Source organism: Colobus angolensis, unplaced genomic scaffold (genome assembly GCF_000951035.1).
Source record: "Colobus angolensis palliatus isolate OR3802 unplaced genomic scaffold, Cang.pa_1.0 Scaffold119, whole genome shotgun sequence".
NCBI classification, from domain to species: domain Eukaryota; kingdom Metazoa; phylum Chordata; class Mammalia; order Primates; family Cercopithecidae; genus Colobus; species Colobus angolensis.
The window spans coordinates 1,960,258-1,977,595 of record NW_012113030.1 but is presented as its reverse complement, the minus strand read 5'-3'; the positions used below and the strand labels follow the sequence as shown (position 1 = coordinate 1,977,595).

General features: G+C 37.4%; 1 protein-coding gene across 2 annotated transcripts in view; it reads left to right on the top strand.

The window, feature by feature from the left end:
* SLC25A21 (solute carrier family 25 (mitochondrial oxoadipate carrier), member 21) overlaps positions 1–17,338 on the top strand; it is a 502,554-nt gene that overhangs the window by 434,581 nt on the left and 50,635 nt on the right. For both annotated transcript variants that reach the window (XM_011926083.1, XM_011926075.1), the window contains exons 4-5: positions 10,671–10,737; positions 15,403–15,462. In XM_011926083.1, coding sequence (XP_011781473.1) covers positions 10,671–10,737; positions 15,403–15,462 — 127 coding nt within the window. The remainder of the gene's footprint in view (positions 1–10,670; positions 10,738–15,402; positions 15,463–17,338) is intronic.

Sequence of the window (17,338 nt, the reverse complement as noted above, 5' to 3'; positions counted from 1 at the left end):
CACATATACACCATGGAATACTATGCAGCCATAAAAAAGGATGAGTTGATGTCCTTTGCAGGGACATGGATGAAGCTGGAAACTATCATTCTCAGCAAAATATCGCAAGGACAGAAAAACAGGCACCGCATGTTCTCACCCATAAGTGGGAGTTGAACAATGAGAACACATGGACACAGGGAGGGGAACATCACACACCAGGGCCTGTTGGAGAATGGGGGACTGGGCGAGGGGTAGCGTTAGGAGAAATACCTAATGTAAATGACAAGTTGATGGGTACAGCAAACCAACATGGCACATGTATACCTATGTAATAAACCTGCACGTTGTGCACATGTACCCTAGAACTTAAAGTATAATAAAAAAAGCAAAATGCCTGTTTATGAATTTTGCCCACTTTTTAATGAGGTTATGTGTTTTTTTCTTGTTGAGCTGTTTGAGCTCCTCATATATTCTGAATATGAGCACTTTGTCATATGCATTGTTTGCAAATATTTTCCCTCATTCTGTAGATTGTCTGTTTACTTGGATGATTATTTCTTTAGCTGTGCAAAAGAGTTTTAGTTTAATTAAGTCCCCTGTGTCTATTTTTGGTTTTGTTGCATTTCCTTTTGAAGACTTAGTCATAAATTTTTGCCTCAGCCAATGTTCAGAAGAATTTCTCCTATGTTTATTTTTCTAGTATTTTTATAGTTTCAGGTCTTATATTTAAGTCTGTAATCCATTTTGAGTTGAGTTTTGTATATGGTGAGAGATAGGGGTCCAGTTTCATTCTTCTGCAAATGACTCTCCAATTTTCCCAGCACCGTTTATTGAATAGAGTAACCTTTCCCTAATATATATATTTGTCAACTTTGTCAAAGATCATTTGGTTGTAGGTATGTGGTTTTATTTCTAGGTTCTCTATTCTGTTTCATTGATCTATGTGTCTGCTTTTGTGCTAATGCCATGCTGTATTTGGTTATTATAGCCTTCTAGTGTAATCTGAAGTTAGATGATGTGATACCTCCAGCTTTATTCTTTTTGCTTAGGATTGCTCTGGCTATTTAGGCTTCTTTTTTGGTTCCATATGAATTTGGAGATTGTTTTTCTAATTATGTGAAGAATGATATTGGTAATTTGATAGAAATTGCATTGAATCTGTAGATTACTTTCAGCAGTGTAGTCATTTTAACGATATTGATTCTTCCAGTAGATGAGCATAGAATTTTTTCCCACTTGTTTGTGCCATCTATGATTCTTTTCTCAATCTTTTACAATTCTCCTTATTGAAATGCAAATTCTCCTTGTAGAATTTTTCACCTGCTTGGTTAAATATATTCCTAGGTGTTTTATGTAGCTATTTTAAATGAGATTCAGTTTTGATTTGGTTATCAGCTTGATTATTATTGGTATATAGAAATGCTACTGATTTTGGTATGTTGATTTTGATTCCTGAAATCATTTATCAAATCTAGGAGTCTTTTGTGGTTTCTAGGTATAAAATCACCTTATCAGCGAGAGATTTGACTTCCTTTTCCAATTTTGGTACCTTTTATTTCTTTCTCTTGCCTGATTGCTCTAGCTAGGACTTCCAGTACTACGTTGAATACAGTTGGTGAAAGTGGGCATCCTTGTCTTGTTCCATCTTTGTCTTGTTCCTTGTCTTGTTCTTAGGGGAAATGCTTTCAGCTTTTCCCCATCCAGTATGCTTTTGGCTGTGGTCATGACATATATGGATGGCTTTTATTATTTTGAGGTATGTTCTGGTGAAGGACTTTTTTACTCCATAACTGGGTTGTCTTTCCTGGTTTTCAGTCCAAGTTCAAGAAATAGTTTTGTTTTTTTTTTTTTTCTCTTGGAGTCCTTTTCCTCGTAAGTGCCATCCACCGAAGTGAAAAACCACCCTTCATTGATTATTATTTCCTAGTGGAAATGTGTTCATCTTTATAAGCAAAGTGATCTGCTGTCACTGAAAATTAATACACTTACCATATAGTCAGTTATAAATAAGTTTCTTCACTTATAGGTTAATGGGACAATGAACACCCACATTTTACCAATACTATTCACCTCTTTGGTTGCTTCTCAAATATCTTTTTCACTTTTTCTTTCCTTAGTGTTTTCCATCAGGGTTCTGGTTCTCATATCATGCTAATGCCTTTCTTGGGCTGAACTGAGCAACATGTTTAGTGCATTGAGCACCTTGCCAACTTTCCAGGGAATGGAGCCATGGACTTACCTCCTAAATGATACTGACAGCTACAATAAATTTTTGTATTTTAGAAAATCAAAGTTGTAGTTTATTTCAGTTGCACCCAAAAAAATTTCATTGTTGTGGTAAAATCGTACTAAACATTCAATTTGAAAAGTTTGTTCAGGAAAACTTGAAATAATTCCTCCATATGGTGTATAATGAAAGTGGTATGGTTTGGGGTAACAAATCAATCCAAAGACCATATGCAGAAACTTAATTAAATTAATTCTCAGTAATGAATAATGAAAACTATATTGCCTGTACCTGAAGACCTGATATGCGTTTAGGCAAAACTTTTGTTAGTTTTATGTTAGAATGTTAGCTAAAGCTTATGTGCACTTCCTTGAACTTTATTTGCTGCTTTTTAAAGAAGAATCTGTGTCACTCACTCTCTTTTGAACTGCTTTTCCTCTCCTCTAAAAGATACGCGGTTTTCACCCCATCTTTTGCTTCCATGAAAACGGCCCCAAGATGCATATAATTTTGTGAACTCGCGATTATAGATTTTACATAATTCAAATCACAGAGCCATGAAACCCCCACTCTTTCATTTGGATTCTGTGAACTGCTGACACTTGTGGAGTGCAAACGATGTCAGAATAATGCCTTAAAGGTGTAGTGTCAGGACCAGATTTCTGCTCTGGGATACACGATCCATCAAGCAATGGAAGCCGTGCACTCATAACCCAGGGTTGAGCGCGGACCTCACTGTTTTAATTACAGAGCCACAGCATGTGGGTAAGAAACTTGGATTTGACAGCAGAAGAAAGAGGATATTGTATGCCTTCAATCAGCTTTGTATTAGGAGATCCTTAAAGGAAAAATTATGTGAAAGAAAGAAAGAGGAAGAAAACAACTAACTAGCAAGATCTGTATTTCAATATAATTTGGAGAAAATGACTGATTTGGGTTGGTCATGTTGCCAGAACAGATGACTCAAGGCTTCCATACAAGAAATGGAAATCAGGAGGATGCCTGAAGCCTGAAAGAAGAACAAATTGTAAAGATATGATTGACTGTAAGGCTTCAAAATCAACTGTACCAAAGATGAGCTTGGATCATTGCCCAGAACAGAGCTGAATGGTGATGTTCATTTGGGTTCTGACTGTTGAAACAAAATAAAATGTAGTAATTGTACTCTGTTAGGTATACAGACGTGTTAATGCTTTCCAATTTCCCCAACTGGGGATCTGGTGTCACTTTCCCTGTCGCTCCTATTTCATGCTTCACCGGTGAGTATTATTGCTACTCTGGATGCTTCCTGAATGCCAGGTTTTTGGCAAAGAAGTGGGATCCAGGTGAAAGCATCCTTGTCATCCTGTGTGTGTGTTGCAGGTGGCTTGGAAAATGGCTTTTCAACTTGGAAATCATTTCTGTAATTGACATCTTCAGGCTCAGATAATGTGCATCTCTATCCTGGCTTTCCCAGTGTGATGTTTGCTGGACTTTGGTTATGAATATCAGCAGTTTGGATCCCAAAACACTTCATTCCTGACAACTAGGGAAAGCCCCAGCTTCCATGAGCAGCAGATTTGCACAATGATCTTTTCTTCCCTTAGAAGGAAAAATGTCTTGTTCACAGTTTTCTTTATATGCATTTTCTCTTTAATGTATCAGTTTAGTTTTATGGTAGACTTTCTGGTAGACAACAGGGTTGACTCTTTCTAAAAGTCAGTTGTGAAGCAGCTACACTGTTTTTCTTTCTCATTGGGAGCTACAAAGAAGAAAATATTCCATGTTGTTGCTCCTAACACCAAAAACCTACTAGCCTAGTAACTTAGGAAATTTCCCAGCCAGCTTGAAAGAGCAGTTCAACTCTATGGTACAAATGATTCCCAAACAAACATTTTCTAGATACTAAATTAGAAAAATACCAGCAAAACGAACAATGGGGGTGACTCAGAGGGAAAAAGGAGGGGCAGACAGGACATGTGATTTTTCCACTTCTTTTTAATTTCTTTACCTGAGTCAGATTTTGAGAATGTTAAGCCCTCCCCTGTCTACCCACTATTTACCACAAAGTCTTCAGATTTCCATAGCTAACTTAAAGCAAGGAACTTTTTTTAGTCATTCAAACGGACTAAAGATGTGAGGTACATGATGTTTAATTAAGGCTCTGTCTGACTGGTCTCTATAGGTGTCTAAAATTTAGACTTGAAAACAAGATAACCTAAAACTGGACTTAATGAGAGACTGATGAAAGACAATAAGAAGGCACCTTTGAGTGTCTGACTTGCTTTACATGAACCACAGAGACTGGACACAAGCTGGAACTCACAGGAAATTTCACATTTCCTTGCTTCCATACAATCATCATCTTTTCACTGGTTGCTCTGTGGCCTTGTAGCCACCCATATGTTAGAAAGCTTCACACTTTTAAGATGGGTATGTGGGGGGGGGGGTTGAATGAGGGATAAAATTATTTTGTAGGGTTTGTCAGAAATCTGTATTCCAAATAAGCTATGTGTAAGATGTCTTTGAGAAGAACACGTGTGATGTAGTTTTTGATCTTCATTTTACAGATGTACATAAGTAATACAATTAAAAACAAATGTGATCCAATATTGTAGCACTGTGTATCTACTTAGGTTTGTGAGCAATACCTCTCATTAGTCTATAAACCATCACAATCTAGTGGCATTGGATCCTGGTACCCCTTCCTCGTATTTGCTGTGTGACTTTGGTCTGCTAGCTTCTCCGTATTCATCTGTGGTAAGGGGTTATTTCATTCTTTCACAGACAATCACACTAATGGGATGGGGTTTTATGTGTGATGGGCTCCCCAACATAAGCAATCTAAAACCATTTCTTAAGAATAGTTCTCACATCTTCCTTAAAAACGCATTGCTTAAGATTTAACAATTATCTTTAATATAATTATGATTTTAAGAATTTCAATTTAAGGCTTTTTGTTCAGAAAGGGATGTGCTAAAGGTAATTTGTGTCAGCATATTTTTAGCGGCAGGTTAACAGAAGACGTCATTAAAAGCAGCTCAAATAGTAAAGGTTTATTCTTAATTTTATATCATCAGAAATCTGGAGGTAGGATGCCAGCATTGGTTACTTCAGAAGCCCAACAATGTCATCGAGGTCCAGGTCTCTTGCATCTTTCTCCTTAGCCATCCTTAGCTTGGGAGCAATGATGTCTCACTTGGCAGCAGTCCACAGGCATCTCACACAGTTAGGAAACACCTAGTAAAGAAGACAAGACTTTTCTTCCTACGGGCTTCTTTGCCTTAGACTGGAAGTCCAAGCCTTCCAGCACACCATTCCTCTTGTCTCTTGGGCTAGGCTTCAGTCATATGCCCATGCCTGACCCTCTCACTAGCAAAGGAATGAGCCCACCATGATGGGCTTGAAGAATTCTGCTTTATCCCTTTGGCTGGAGTAGGACTCTCCTCCCTAAGCATGGAGTATGGGGATCACTTATACTCTGAGGAGCAAGTGGGGTGAGGGGCATGTATCTGTTGGGTCAGTAACCAACATTCTCCCACATTGACAGAATTATCCTGGAGTGCCTCTTTTTTTTTTTTTTTTAAGACAGAGTCTTGCTGTGTTGCCAGGCTAGAGCACAGTGGCACGATCTCAGCTCACTATAACCTCCACCTCCTGGGTTCAAGTGATTCTCCTGCTTCAGCCTCCCAAGTAGCTGGGACTACATGCATGCACCACCACACCTGGTTAATTTTTGTATTTTTAGTAGAGAAGGGGTTTCACCATGTTAGTCAGGCTGGTCTCGAACTCCTGACCTCAAGTGATCCACCCACCTCAGCTTCCTGAGGTGCTGGGATTACAGGTGTGAGCTACTGAGCCCAGCTTCCTGGTGTGCCTCTTAAGGGCAAAAGTCTATCTTGAGGAGGAAAAAGTTTATCCTATGGTTCATTTTATTCTCATTCTAAAACAACTAGAAGATATTTAATCAATATCCCAAAAATTTCCACAAAAATGATCTTATTCATCTTAAACCAGTTCTATCAGTTATATAGTATTTCATATTACTTTAAAACAGAATTGAATAGAAATTGGAACAGAGACCTGTTTTTCATGGCCTTTTCTGCTTCCTTCTAAAATAAGAAATGACAAGGTATTGTTGCAACATAAATAATTTTTCAAAAGCTTTTATTAAAATAGTTGTTGTTGTTGTTGTTTTTTAAAGCTATACTGTATAGCCTAGTGGTCAAGGACATAAAAGAACTTGATTTAGGTTGCTGTATCTTATTTGGCAATGACATGACAGTAGTCCTCACCTGCAAAATGAGAAAAATAATTATAAATATTTTAAAGAATTGTTGTGAAAGTTGATTGAGATTACTATGTGTACATATACCTACATGTTTTTATTCTTAACACAAAAGCTATTACATACTAAGCTTTCAACAGATTTGTCTATTTTTACTTACAATAATATTTACAAAAATCCATAAACATACAAGATAATACTTTTTTACATAGGATAGTTAAAATCAAACTCGCACCTTTTAGAAGTAACAATTTTGAGAACAAAATATAAGGGCTGCTATGTAGTTCATAATACGATTTTATGGGAGGGCTTGGAGTAGCTCTCATGCCTCTTCCAAAGATACTTCTAGTTGGCTCTATGTGAGTCAAAACTTTAGAGTAGAGTGGTGCCTTTGTTGTCATGTCAGAGAGAACTGCCTTTGCTGCTACATAAACGTTTAGAATCCCACCATCCATTCATCCAGCAAGTAGACTGAAAGCAGCTCTTGGCTGCTTGTGACGTAAGTGGGATGACACATGTTAACAATGGGTGTCACCAATCTCTTAACTTCCTGGATTATGGTCCTGGTAAGTTGTAGGCTCTGCACAGCAAGCCAAAACCACATGAAGGCAGAATGGACAGTGCATGTGAATATAAACATCAGTTGTTTTGCAGAAAAAAAAAAAAAAAGTATCTGTTTCATAAAACATCACAACTCCTTTTTGGTTTTTAGAAATGTCATATAATATTTTGCATTGGGAAAAGTTTCGATAATTATCTAGTCAAGAATAGCTATCAGCTTGAGCCCTTAGCTACATGCTTTTACCCGCATTTTATATATGACTCTTCTGGTCAGCTCAAGTGCCAATTTTAACTGAGAGTGAAGCTCTTCCTATGATTGGACATGGCATGGAGGTTCTACAGCAACTACTTTGGCTAGAGGGCTATGATGCTTACCTTCTGGATCAAGGGCTCTCGGTTATAAATAATGAATGCAACTCAAACTTATTTAGGTAAAAAAGAGAATTTACTGGAAATGTTACTGAGCATCTCATAGAATCAAAGGCAGAAGTAAATACCAATATTCAAGAAAGGCCAAGATGTAACTAGGCTTAAAGAATTCTGGAAGCAGGGCCACACTCACAGAACCAGAGCTTCTCCTTCTTGCTTCTGTGCCTCCCTAAACGGTGGCTTCTTTCTTTTTTATCACTGTAGATTGACTTTCTCCAAATGACTGAAAGCATGACTGCCATTGAAATCGTAGATTTATATGTTACAGTTTTCACCAAACAGAGCAAGACTGATCCTGTTCCATTTCCAAAATCCTAGGCTAGGTCTAGCTTGGATCAAATTAACTCAGGCAAAGAAGTAGAATGCCTTTTGAACCCATCTGGGTGAGGCGCTCAGTCAACCCCTGCCTATAAGTAGTATCATATTGTACTAACATGATTAAAACAACTTAATGGGGCAGTCCTAAGCAGAAGCGTTGGTGACCTGACTGTTCCATAGATGTCCTGTATTGCATGGATATAAGGTAAAAGCAATGCAAGGAGGTAGGTAGTCCTAGCTTCCATTTATCAACAAAGGCTGCCTATTGTCTTTGAGAACTTCTTGTTAAAATTGCTCATTCTCAGTTTAGAAGCTCAGGATAGTGGTATGGGAGGAGGGGAGGGATCACACATGAAAGTAGCTGAGCAGAGAGAAGGGAAGGAGGGCACATCAATGAAGCATCATCAATACAAAACAGAGGGCTCTGGACCTCCCAGCTCTTTTCATATTAAATCCTTATGCTTCTGCCAGCTGCCTCTTCTCTCCTGCATCACACCTCTTTTTAATGTTTTCCCCCATCACTTTTAAAATGAAGGCCTTCTGTGTACTTCTAAGGCTTTAGTCCTCTTCCAGAGAAGCAGTGTAAGATTTGATGCAAAAGTCTAAAGTATGGCAGATTCTGTCTCTTCACAGAAGTGCTTGCCCATGTCTTCTTGTACTTTTTCTCAGAATAACAGAATCTGAGGATTGAAACAGACCAGACTTGAGGGTCATCAAATGCATGGATTTGCTGTATACCTCCCAGTCGCTGGTATTCATGACAAGTGGCCATCCAGACTGCTTGATCACATACCAAAGCGGAACTCACCACTTTTCAGGAGAGCCCATTCTATCTTTAGACAGTTCTGACTATTAGAAGTACTTCATTGTGTTAAGCTCCACCTGGGCCAAATATGTGTCTTTTCTTGTTGCTTCCACCTGTTGGAAGTTCTACCACCTGGAAACAAAGAGAAAAGTGTAATATCTTTCCTTCACGCACATCTTTCAAAAGATCCATCACATTCACCAGATTTCTCCCTAAGATCATTCTTCTCCAGTTGAAGCAACTGTTCTTCCTATAACTGTTCTCTGTAGTGTGGGATTTCAAGTTCCTCTGTTGATCTGGACATTCTGTTTTAAAAGCTTTACTTATGTGAGTGTTTCTCTTTATTTTTTTTTTCCTGCAATAATCAGGCATAGTCTTCCAGATGGGGAAAGATCAAACAAAAAGAACAGAACTAATAACTGTTTTCATTATATATATAGAACTTCTGTTCAAGAAAATCACGTTTATGTTTTGGGAAAACCAACCTATGCTTAGTCACTCTTTATGCCAAAAATTACATAGTGATTATAATGAAATTTAAATGAGAAAAGTATTTAAATGTTATTAGTTGCTAGAAGAAATTTGTGTTGATGTGAGAATTTCAGGCATCAGTAGTTCAAATTGGAATGGAAAAGGGGTGGGGACAACTCATGAATTGCCATAGCTCTCCAAATCACATATCTGCTTTACTTCCTATTCATAATGCTAGCACTATCCATTAAGTCAAAAATCATGGGCAGAGTAAGCCCTTGTCAGGGAATCATTTGATCCCTTTATTCCTCTTTATGACATCCATAAGCTTAACAAATGTTTGTGTCCTGGTTACATTAAAAAAAGGGTTTTGTGATAAGAACTCCAAAGGTGCACAGCCCTCAAGTTTCTGTGTAAGCTCATGAATTGAGTAAAGCAGGTAAGTGCTTTAGTCCCCTCACCAAAAGGTACTATATAAACCAGTGAATTGAGGGAGAACAAGAGTTCTCCATGTTGGTTTGGGTGGCACAGTGGGGTCACCTGAATAAATTCTCAACTTCTTGTTCCCAGAAGCCAGCTAGAAGTGGACCTAGTTTAAGGGAGTTGGAGTGAAGCTTGGGGGGGGTCAATCAGAGAAGCTGCAGCCCCATGTTAGCTGGATATCCTAAATTAGGGACACGTTGAGCTCTGCCCTTATCTGTAGTCACTTATGGACTAATCAGGAAAAGTGATTACCCAGAAAATAATGCATAATATTCTCTTCTATTTATATATTTTAAGGTTTGAAGTAAGATATGGCATATATATGAAGATTCCAAGACAAAGGAATTTAAAATTTTGAATTCTAAAACTATAATAAGAAATAAATGGTGACTTATAAATCTAATCATATGTCACTCATTCTTGCTTTTTTCTAAAAATATCTGACTATGTTGCCCATCAACATTGGCAAAGAAACCTGGCTCATGCCCTGTGATTTTGCATATCAGCAAGGGAGTCTGACAATTCATCTGTTGGCAATACATAGTCCTATAGCCGGCCCTCTGTGACCTTCTTCCACCTCCATTAAGGAAGCTTAAAAATTATGACTAATTCAGGATGGGGCTGGAAGTCCTAGTACCATACCCACAGAGCTTGTTAGTTTCACTGTATTAGTAAAGCTAAAATTGAAAATTTCATCAGCTCCTTTGCCTCAGAAATGTACAGTCTAATGGGTTCAGGAATAATCCTAACCTCATTTGGTAACCACAAGGGAGGAAATGCAGGACTGTAGATAGCTTGAAGCTGCCTGCCACACAACTGAGAAGTAAACTCAAGAGCCCTTTAGAGTAAGGAAGTCAGCTTTATTGTTAAGGTACAACTAATGGTCATGCTTAGCAACTTATCTAAGGGATTCCCATCTCAGTATCACGTATTCACCTTCTGAATATCATAATGCTAAGAGACATAGAATTTCTTTCTTTCTTTAGAATGAAAGGAAGACTTCATGATTGGTGTGATATGTTGAATGATCCGGAATACTTTAGGATTAGTTGCTTTATCTAAACAAAGTCAGAAATACTTGTTTCTTAATTTCTTTACTCATAGGAAATCTTTTATTTCTCAAACAGGTTGTTTGGTTTTTACAAGGGAATTCTGCCACCTATCTTGGCTGAAACCCCAAAAAGAGCAGTGAAGGTAAGCATTGCATGCATTTGCACCAAGCAAAAGTAGGGTGCAGTAACAGCTTCAGCACAACAAACTCTAAGACATTAAAATTAATTATATATAAAACACTAAAAATTTTAATGCAGAAATTATAGCATAATTTTTATTATAATTAGACTTGGCCAGTCTCTCAAATATGTAGATCAATTTGTAGATTTTTTAAATCAGGTAAAAGCATTCTATTCTAAAAAACAACATGGTGAATGAAATTCTAGTAATCAAACCACAAAATAGCTTGGACCTTTCTTCAAAGCAACTCAGAAATTTTCCTTTGGAGAAATAATTATTAAAGAAAGAGAGACGGAGGGAAGAGGAAAGAGGAGAGGAGGAAAAGCCTTTCTCCCTGAATCATTCCCATTTCATGAACAGAGTAAACCAATATACCATATTTCTTTATATATGATTCTCATATAGCATATTTATTTTGCATGCCAACTTCATTTTCCCCCTTAGTCTCCTCTTTTAAAATTCTCTATTCTGGTTCTTACAAAAATTATTACTTCCACTACCCTGATTTCCATTTACTTAACCACATAACTGTAGAGGTTTATGTACTACTTGCTAGTTCAGTATCTGAAGAGGAGCAGGAAGACATGGCAGAATGTCCAGGGGCAAAAGAACTCAATCTGACTACTGTCTTCTCTCAGACAAAAGTCCTGATCATAGCAACTCTGGCAGGCATTGCTACCCCCTGACCCTGGCCCTGCACCACTGATATCACCAAATAAGGCTTTGTCCTTCCATAATAATGATAACCTAAACTTAAAGACTGACTTTCCAAGCAATATAAGGCTTTTTTTTCACATACATTACTCAATTTGTATTCTCAGTACTCCTGAAAGGCAAGAAGGAACAGTTCATATACTTTTACTCAGTAAGTTCAAGAAGGTGACTGGGTTAAAAATTATGATAAAATCACCCACATATATACATGAACATCCAACCTTTATATTATGTCAAAATGGCAATAGGATTAAATTCAAATCTAGAATTTGGAAAACAAAGCTTTAGAACATACCTTCTCTATAAATTCACCCTCTTTGTTGGTATAGGTTTTGTGAGTTTATAGTGATCTTATAGCAATACAAATTTTGTTATAAGGATCTGAATCACAGTAGAGAATCTGGAATAAGTTCACCAAAGTACACAAAAGAGCTGAATTGGATTATGAAATGACTTTACTTGATAAAAGATTGCCCAAGTAAACAAATAGAGCAGAGTTCCTGTTCAAAAGGAAAGTCGCTTTGTCTGCATGGAATAATATATTCATCTGTTCAGTGATTTACATGTATAAACAAAGTAAACTACAATTAGAGTTTTTCCTGGAATTTTTTTTGTAATATTATGTGTTGGAGACAATTTAAACTTTAAGGGGATTAAGACTTATCACCATTGAGCAATCTTTTACAGAAAAAAAAAAAAAGTTGAGCTTTATAAAACAGAGTTAGTTTCTATTTTACAAAAGCAATGCTCTGTGCCAGAACAATGGTTAACAGATGAACTTTTGGGCAAGTGAATATGGTGTATGTGTCCCAGACATCTTGTTTCAAGTAGATTTTACCTTAAAATTATTGAGACATATGGTAAGTATGTTGGCTTTTTAAGTATAACTTGGAGTTAAGTGTATCTTTGCCAGATGGATAGCACTAGTTTTTCAACACAATTTATGAAAACATTCATTTCATAGATATTTATCATAGGATTTGTGAGGAAAGCAATCACCTGATTGTAACGATTTCATACATCACAAACTGCTTCATTGTATATCATCAAAGTTTACTTCAGAAAAAATATATTCAGAGATTGTGGGGTGTGTGTGTGTGTGTGTGTGTGTATTCTTTGGTACTGACACTTTAGTTAAAATCATTACCATAATCAGAAACAGACAATCTTAAGTTTTATGTACTCTATTCTTTGAAATGAGCTTTATCATTAAAATAATAAGACTTACTGATGCTAAATAAGTGTAACTTTTCCTTTCACAAATTAGACAGAATTAGTATAGTAGTTAGTAAAAGGAAATGAAGACTTCAGAGAAACCAGCTGATCCCTCAGAGATGGGTGGCACTGTGGTTCAGGCTTCAGGGTCCAGTCTTGAGCTTCACACGTGCAGAAATACCACTTTTCCCATGTGCAGTTTTCTCAAGGACTTCCTTATGCTAACTACATTCACAAGAGATTATAAACTATGAAGGCTAATTTGTTCACTACGGTATACCTATACCAATCACAGTATCTACACATAGTAGATGTTCAGTTGATATTAGATGAATAAAGGAAACATATATAAAAAGAAACAAAGAAAACTTAAAGAAAGGAACAAAGAAATATACATAGAGAGAAAATTCCCACATCTACTATTCAGAGTATCTGGAGGGCCAAGACTTCCACTCCTGGTGGAGACAGAGTCAGGGACCAGTATGAAATAACAGTTTTCAAGACACTGGACATCAGATGATGAAGGCTCAAAATACATGAGAAATGAAAAACAAATGAAATGAGCCCTGTGATGCCACAGCTTACTGCCTTGGGATACTTTCAGGCCCTGGGACAGGGAGGGGAAACTGAGGCAGAGCCCAGGAGACTCCCTGGGTTGGGTAGGAGCTGAAAGCCAGGGGAGAGCAGGGCAGCCAAAGTCCACAGGACAGAGTACCAGGGAAGAGCAGGCTGCACAGAGATAGAACTCCTGAGATCCGTAGAAGGACCTCTCCAAGTTTTCAGCTGAGTATTGACCAGTGTACGCCTGGGAGGAAACTACCAATGCCTGGGTAGGAACCACCCAAAAGGCTTCCAGGGAACAGTGCTTAGCAGTCACATGCAGCTGGGAATAGTGCCTGCTCCCACCAGCCAGACCAGAAAGCTTCAGCAGCCCCAGGGCATTGAGAAGAGTGCTCATATACTTAAGGCCTCTATGATTCCTTTGGTAACCTGGGTTGCCAAAGTTACAGGGAATAAAAACTAAGATTTTTCAAAAATCTCACTTGTACCAGTCCTGTCAGGGAATCTTACTTAAATTATCTTATTTAATGATAATCTAAAAGGTAAGTTTTGAGGTCTTGAGAGTTAGAAAGGTTAAGCAGCTTTCCTGTGCTTTCACAGCTAAGCAGCATAACGCGGATTCAGCTCTAGGACTGCTGACTTCAAAATGCCAGCAAGGTGATTCTCAAAGTGATGATGATGATGATCATAAAAATGAAGAAAAATAAATTATTTTTAAAACCTAAGATTATCACACTTTTCCTTCCATGGTTAATGGTTTCTAGTGGTTAATGGTTTCATCAAAAATGTGGTGGTCCCTGGTGGTCGCTGTTGAGTACTATTTTAACACCAGGGTAGTTTCAGGGCTTTCCCTAGCCACTAGAATGTTAACTCAAGTAGGCAGAGGTCCTCTTTGTTTACCATTGCATCCCCGGCACCTAGAATAGGAGGTCTCTAATAATATTATTAAATGAGTGAATGAATGAATCCCTGTTCTAGAAAACTCTACATTCATAGTGCATTTAAAAGACCATGGTACAAAAGTAGTTCCTGAGTGTTGAAAAGAATAAAAATTCATCAGGTAGTAAAATGATTCTTGGGCTGCCCAAACACTCATTGAAACCATCTATAAGGAGCTACTTCTTCCTAACAACAGAGTATTTTTGGCTCTGAAATCTGGTTTTGCTTTCTTGCCCCATTTTACTGGGCTATAAAGTAATGGAGTAGAAAATATTGGGGACCATATAATACCCATGCCATTTTTGGGGTCTTGCAAATTAGACTCTAGCAGGACCTAAAAACGTGCCTTATCAGTGGTGTTGACAACTACCTGAACGTGCTACCCAGGAGCAAAACATGTTCAAGCAGAGCTGTTGCTCAAAAAGTAGAATACAGGAAGAAAAAAGGGGGAAAATGTATTATATGAAGTGATTGATTAGATTCGCCTCCACTGAAATTTGTTTGCAGAGAAAATTATACTAAACATTATCTACCGAAGAAACCAAAAATACCTTCACCATCTTCATCACCATCAGTTTTGAAGGAAGGAATTAGCAGCTTGCTTTCTTCATTCAGGTTGAGGACAGTCTTGCTTTATGGCAGGGGATGGACTAGATAACCTCATTGGGTTCTTCCCTAGTTTATCGTGGCTCTTCATAATTATTTAGTGTTTTCAATTCCATGGAGCAGTGGGGAGACACCAAAATAGAAATGCAAGTTAACACTGAAAAGTGGATGTCTTTTACAAGTGTGTTAGAAAATTGGGCTTTCACTGGGAAAGCAGTTCATAGAGAAAACATAGGAGACCAAAGATGTCAGGTCTCTAGGCCTATAATGTTGAATCACTGCCATAAGAGAGAAGTCTATTGATGTCTGGGGAAACTGAAAATGGTCATGGTAAATGGAAGTTGTATGGTTCATTTACTGCTCTAAAGGATTTCATCAGCTCTTCTGTAGGTTATTATAACTGCATTTGAAACTGTGAATGTTAAAGAAAGATTCAATAGCAACTACCCGAGACAGGATTAAAAACTGTATTAGATAGTTTATCATTTTTTGAAATGCTGGTTAACATAATGATTTACTAAAGAAATTTGAGTCAAAGAGTTTGTTGCAGGAAAATTGTTATAAATCTGTGAGTTTGGTTTTGTTTCACAGTTTTTCACCTTTGAGCAGTACAAGAAATTGCTGGGATATGTGTCACTGTCACCAGCATTGGTAAGTGAGAGTATTTATTATACTTAAATGTATGTGTTATTTCATAAAGCAAAATCTAGAAACAAAAACTCTTTTGATTCCCAAGCCCAGCTACTAAAATATGAATTCAAGTTATTCAATGTTCAGCTACTTGTTGAAAGCCATCTTCCTAATAACTCACAATTTGGCTATTTTATAGCTCCCAGTGATGAATTTATGATAATAATGATATGTCTGGAAAGGCCCCATATGAGATATGGTCAAGAACATGAAATAAAGAGTACATTTATCAAAGACTCTTTTTAAACCAAGACATGCATATGTTTACATACATACTGCTTATATCTATGCAAAAGTCAACATGCCAAACAGGTCACTTTTCCAGCTTTTGCACCAGCTGTAGTAAATATAAGACTTCAGATCCCTTGAGATGAAATCATTCTGTGGTCAGATGCAGACTGAAGGGCCTTTTATAGGAATGACTGTGAACAACTCAACTAAGGAGAATTGTGATAGTACAATGACATATCTCATATATCACACAAAATTCACTTAGTGATTTGAACATTTCCCTATGCCATTCCCCTCCTTCTTGGTGACTTTCCTACTTTTCACAGGACTTAATTGTATTGACCAAATGGGTTCTACAAATATGTGTGCAACAAGAGCCCGCAAGAGAGTCAATGCATTAATTTCTCCTTCCAAGTCCGCAAAGAAAAGCAAAACAAAATCTGCATTGGCCCTCCAATGGGCAATGTACTCCAGTCTCTAGGAAAATGCCCTCATTTGCCCACTAAAATGGACAATATTTGAGAATTTGTATTCTGCCAAATAGACTGTCCAAGAAGAAGTATCTGTTATTTTTAAAAAATCATACATGCCCCTTTTCTAGGAAAGATCCTGTTAGGAAACCTAATAGCATCACTTTTTGTTATGACAAAGCAATGTCTTGTCCAGTCCTTGCCTATACAAGGTGGCTGGGAGACATGGCCTCCTAGAGAGGAGGGAGCAGTGATACCATGAATCTCGAAACTAGCTGGGATTTTTTCCTTTTAATTCTTTGGCATCTTCTCTTAATATCATTCTTAAATTTGGAAACAGCTTGGCAAAAAGAGGATTAAAAATTTCCTAGTGAGAAACAATAAAATATGGTCTCCAGAGGGCCAGCTGGCTGTTCTTGTGTCAAACATTGGTACCATGTGAGAGACTGTAGGTCTTTGGACTCTTGAGAATTGAAACAGAAAAGCATTTGGTCACTGCAGCTACTATAAACAAATGCATGCCAACTGTGTACAGTTCTTCTCTTTTCTTGAGCTCATTTATTTCAGTTACTTTTTTTGATATGGCTAGACATTTAAACAGCTGTTAAGTGTCCCCTGGTGCTCTCGCATGAAAAGCCTAGGAAGCTGGAAACCCAACAGTAAATGTAGGTTTCTGGAACAACCTATGTAACATGATCTGCTGATATCTGATCAATTATTTTGACAAGGGACTGCTGAACACTAGTTCTGACAGCAAATGTAGCTGAATTTTATAGAAGAACAAAAAAGTGAATTACTTGGAAGATTGCATATAGTAAGTAATAAAAACCTGGACATCTGGATTTTAGCTTTCCCAGTCAAAAGAGTTTGGGACTAGTATTTTTTTTTCCACTTCTGGCTTCCATGATGGAAGTCTGAGATAAATGAATAAAATATTTGATCAGTTACCCTATACACATATGCTTAAAACCGTAATGAAGGGAGATAAAATGGAAACATCATCAATGAGTCTCTCTCTCTCCTAGAATCTGTATGCAATCTTTCTTTCTTTCTTTCCTTCTTTCTCTTTCTTTCTTTCTTTCTTTCTTTCTTTCTTTCTTTCTTTCTTTCTTTCTTTCTTTCTTTCTTTCTTTCTT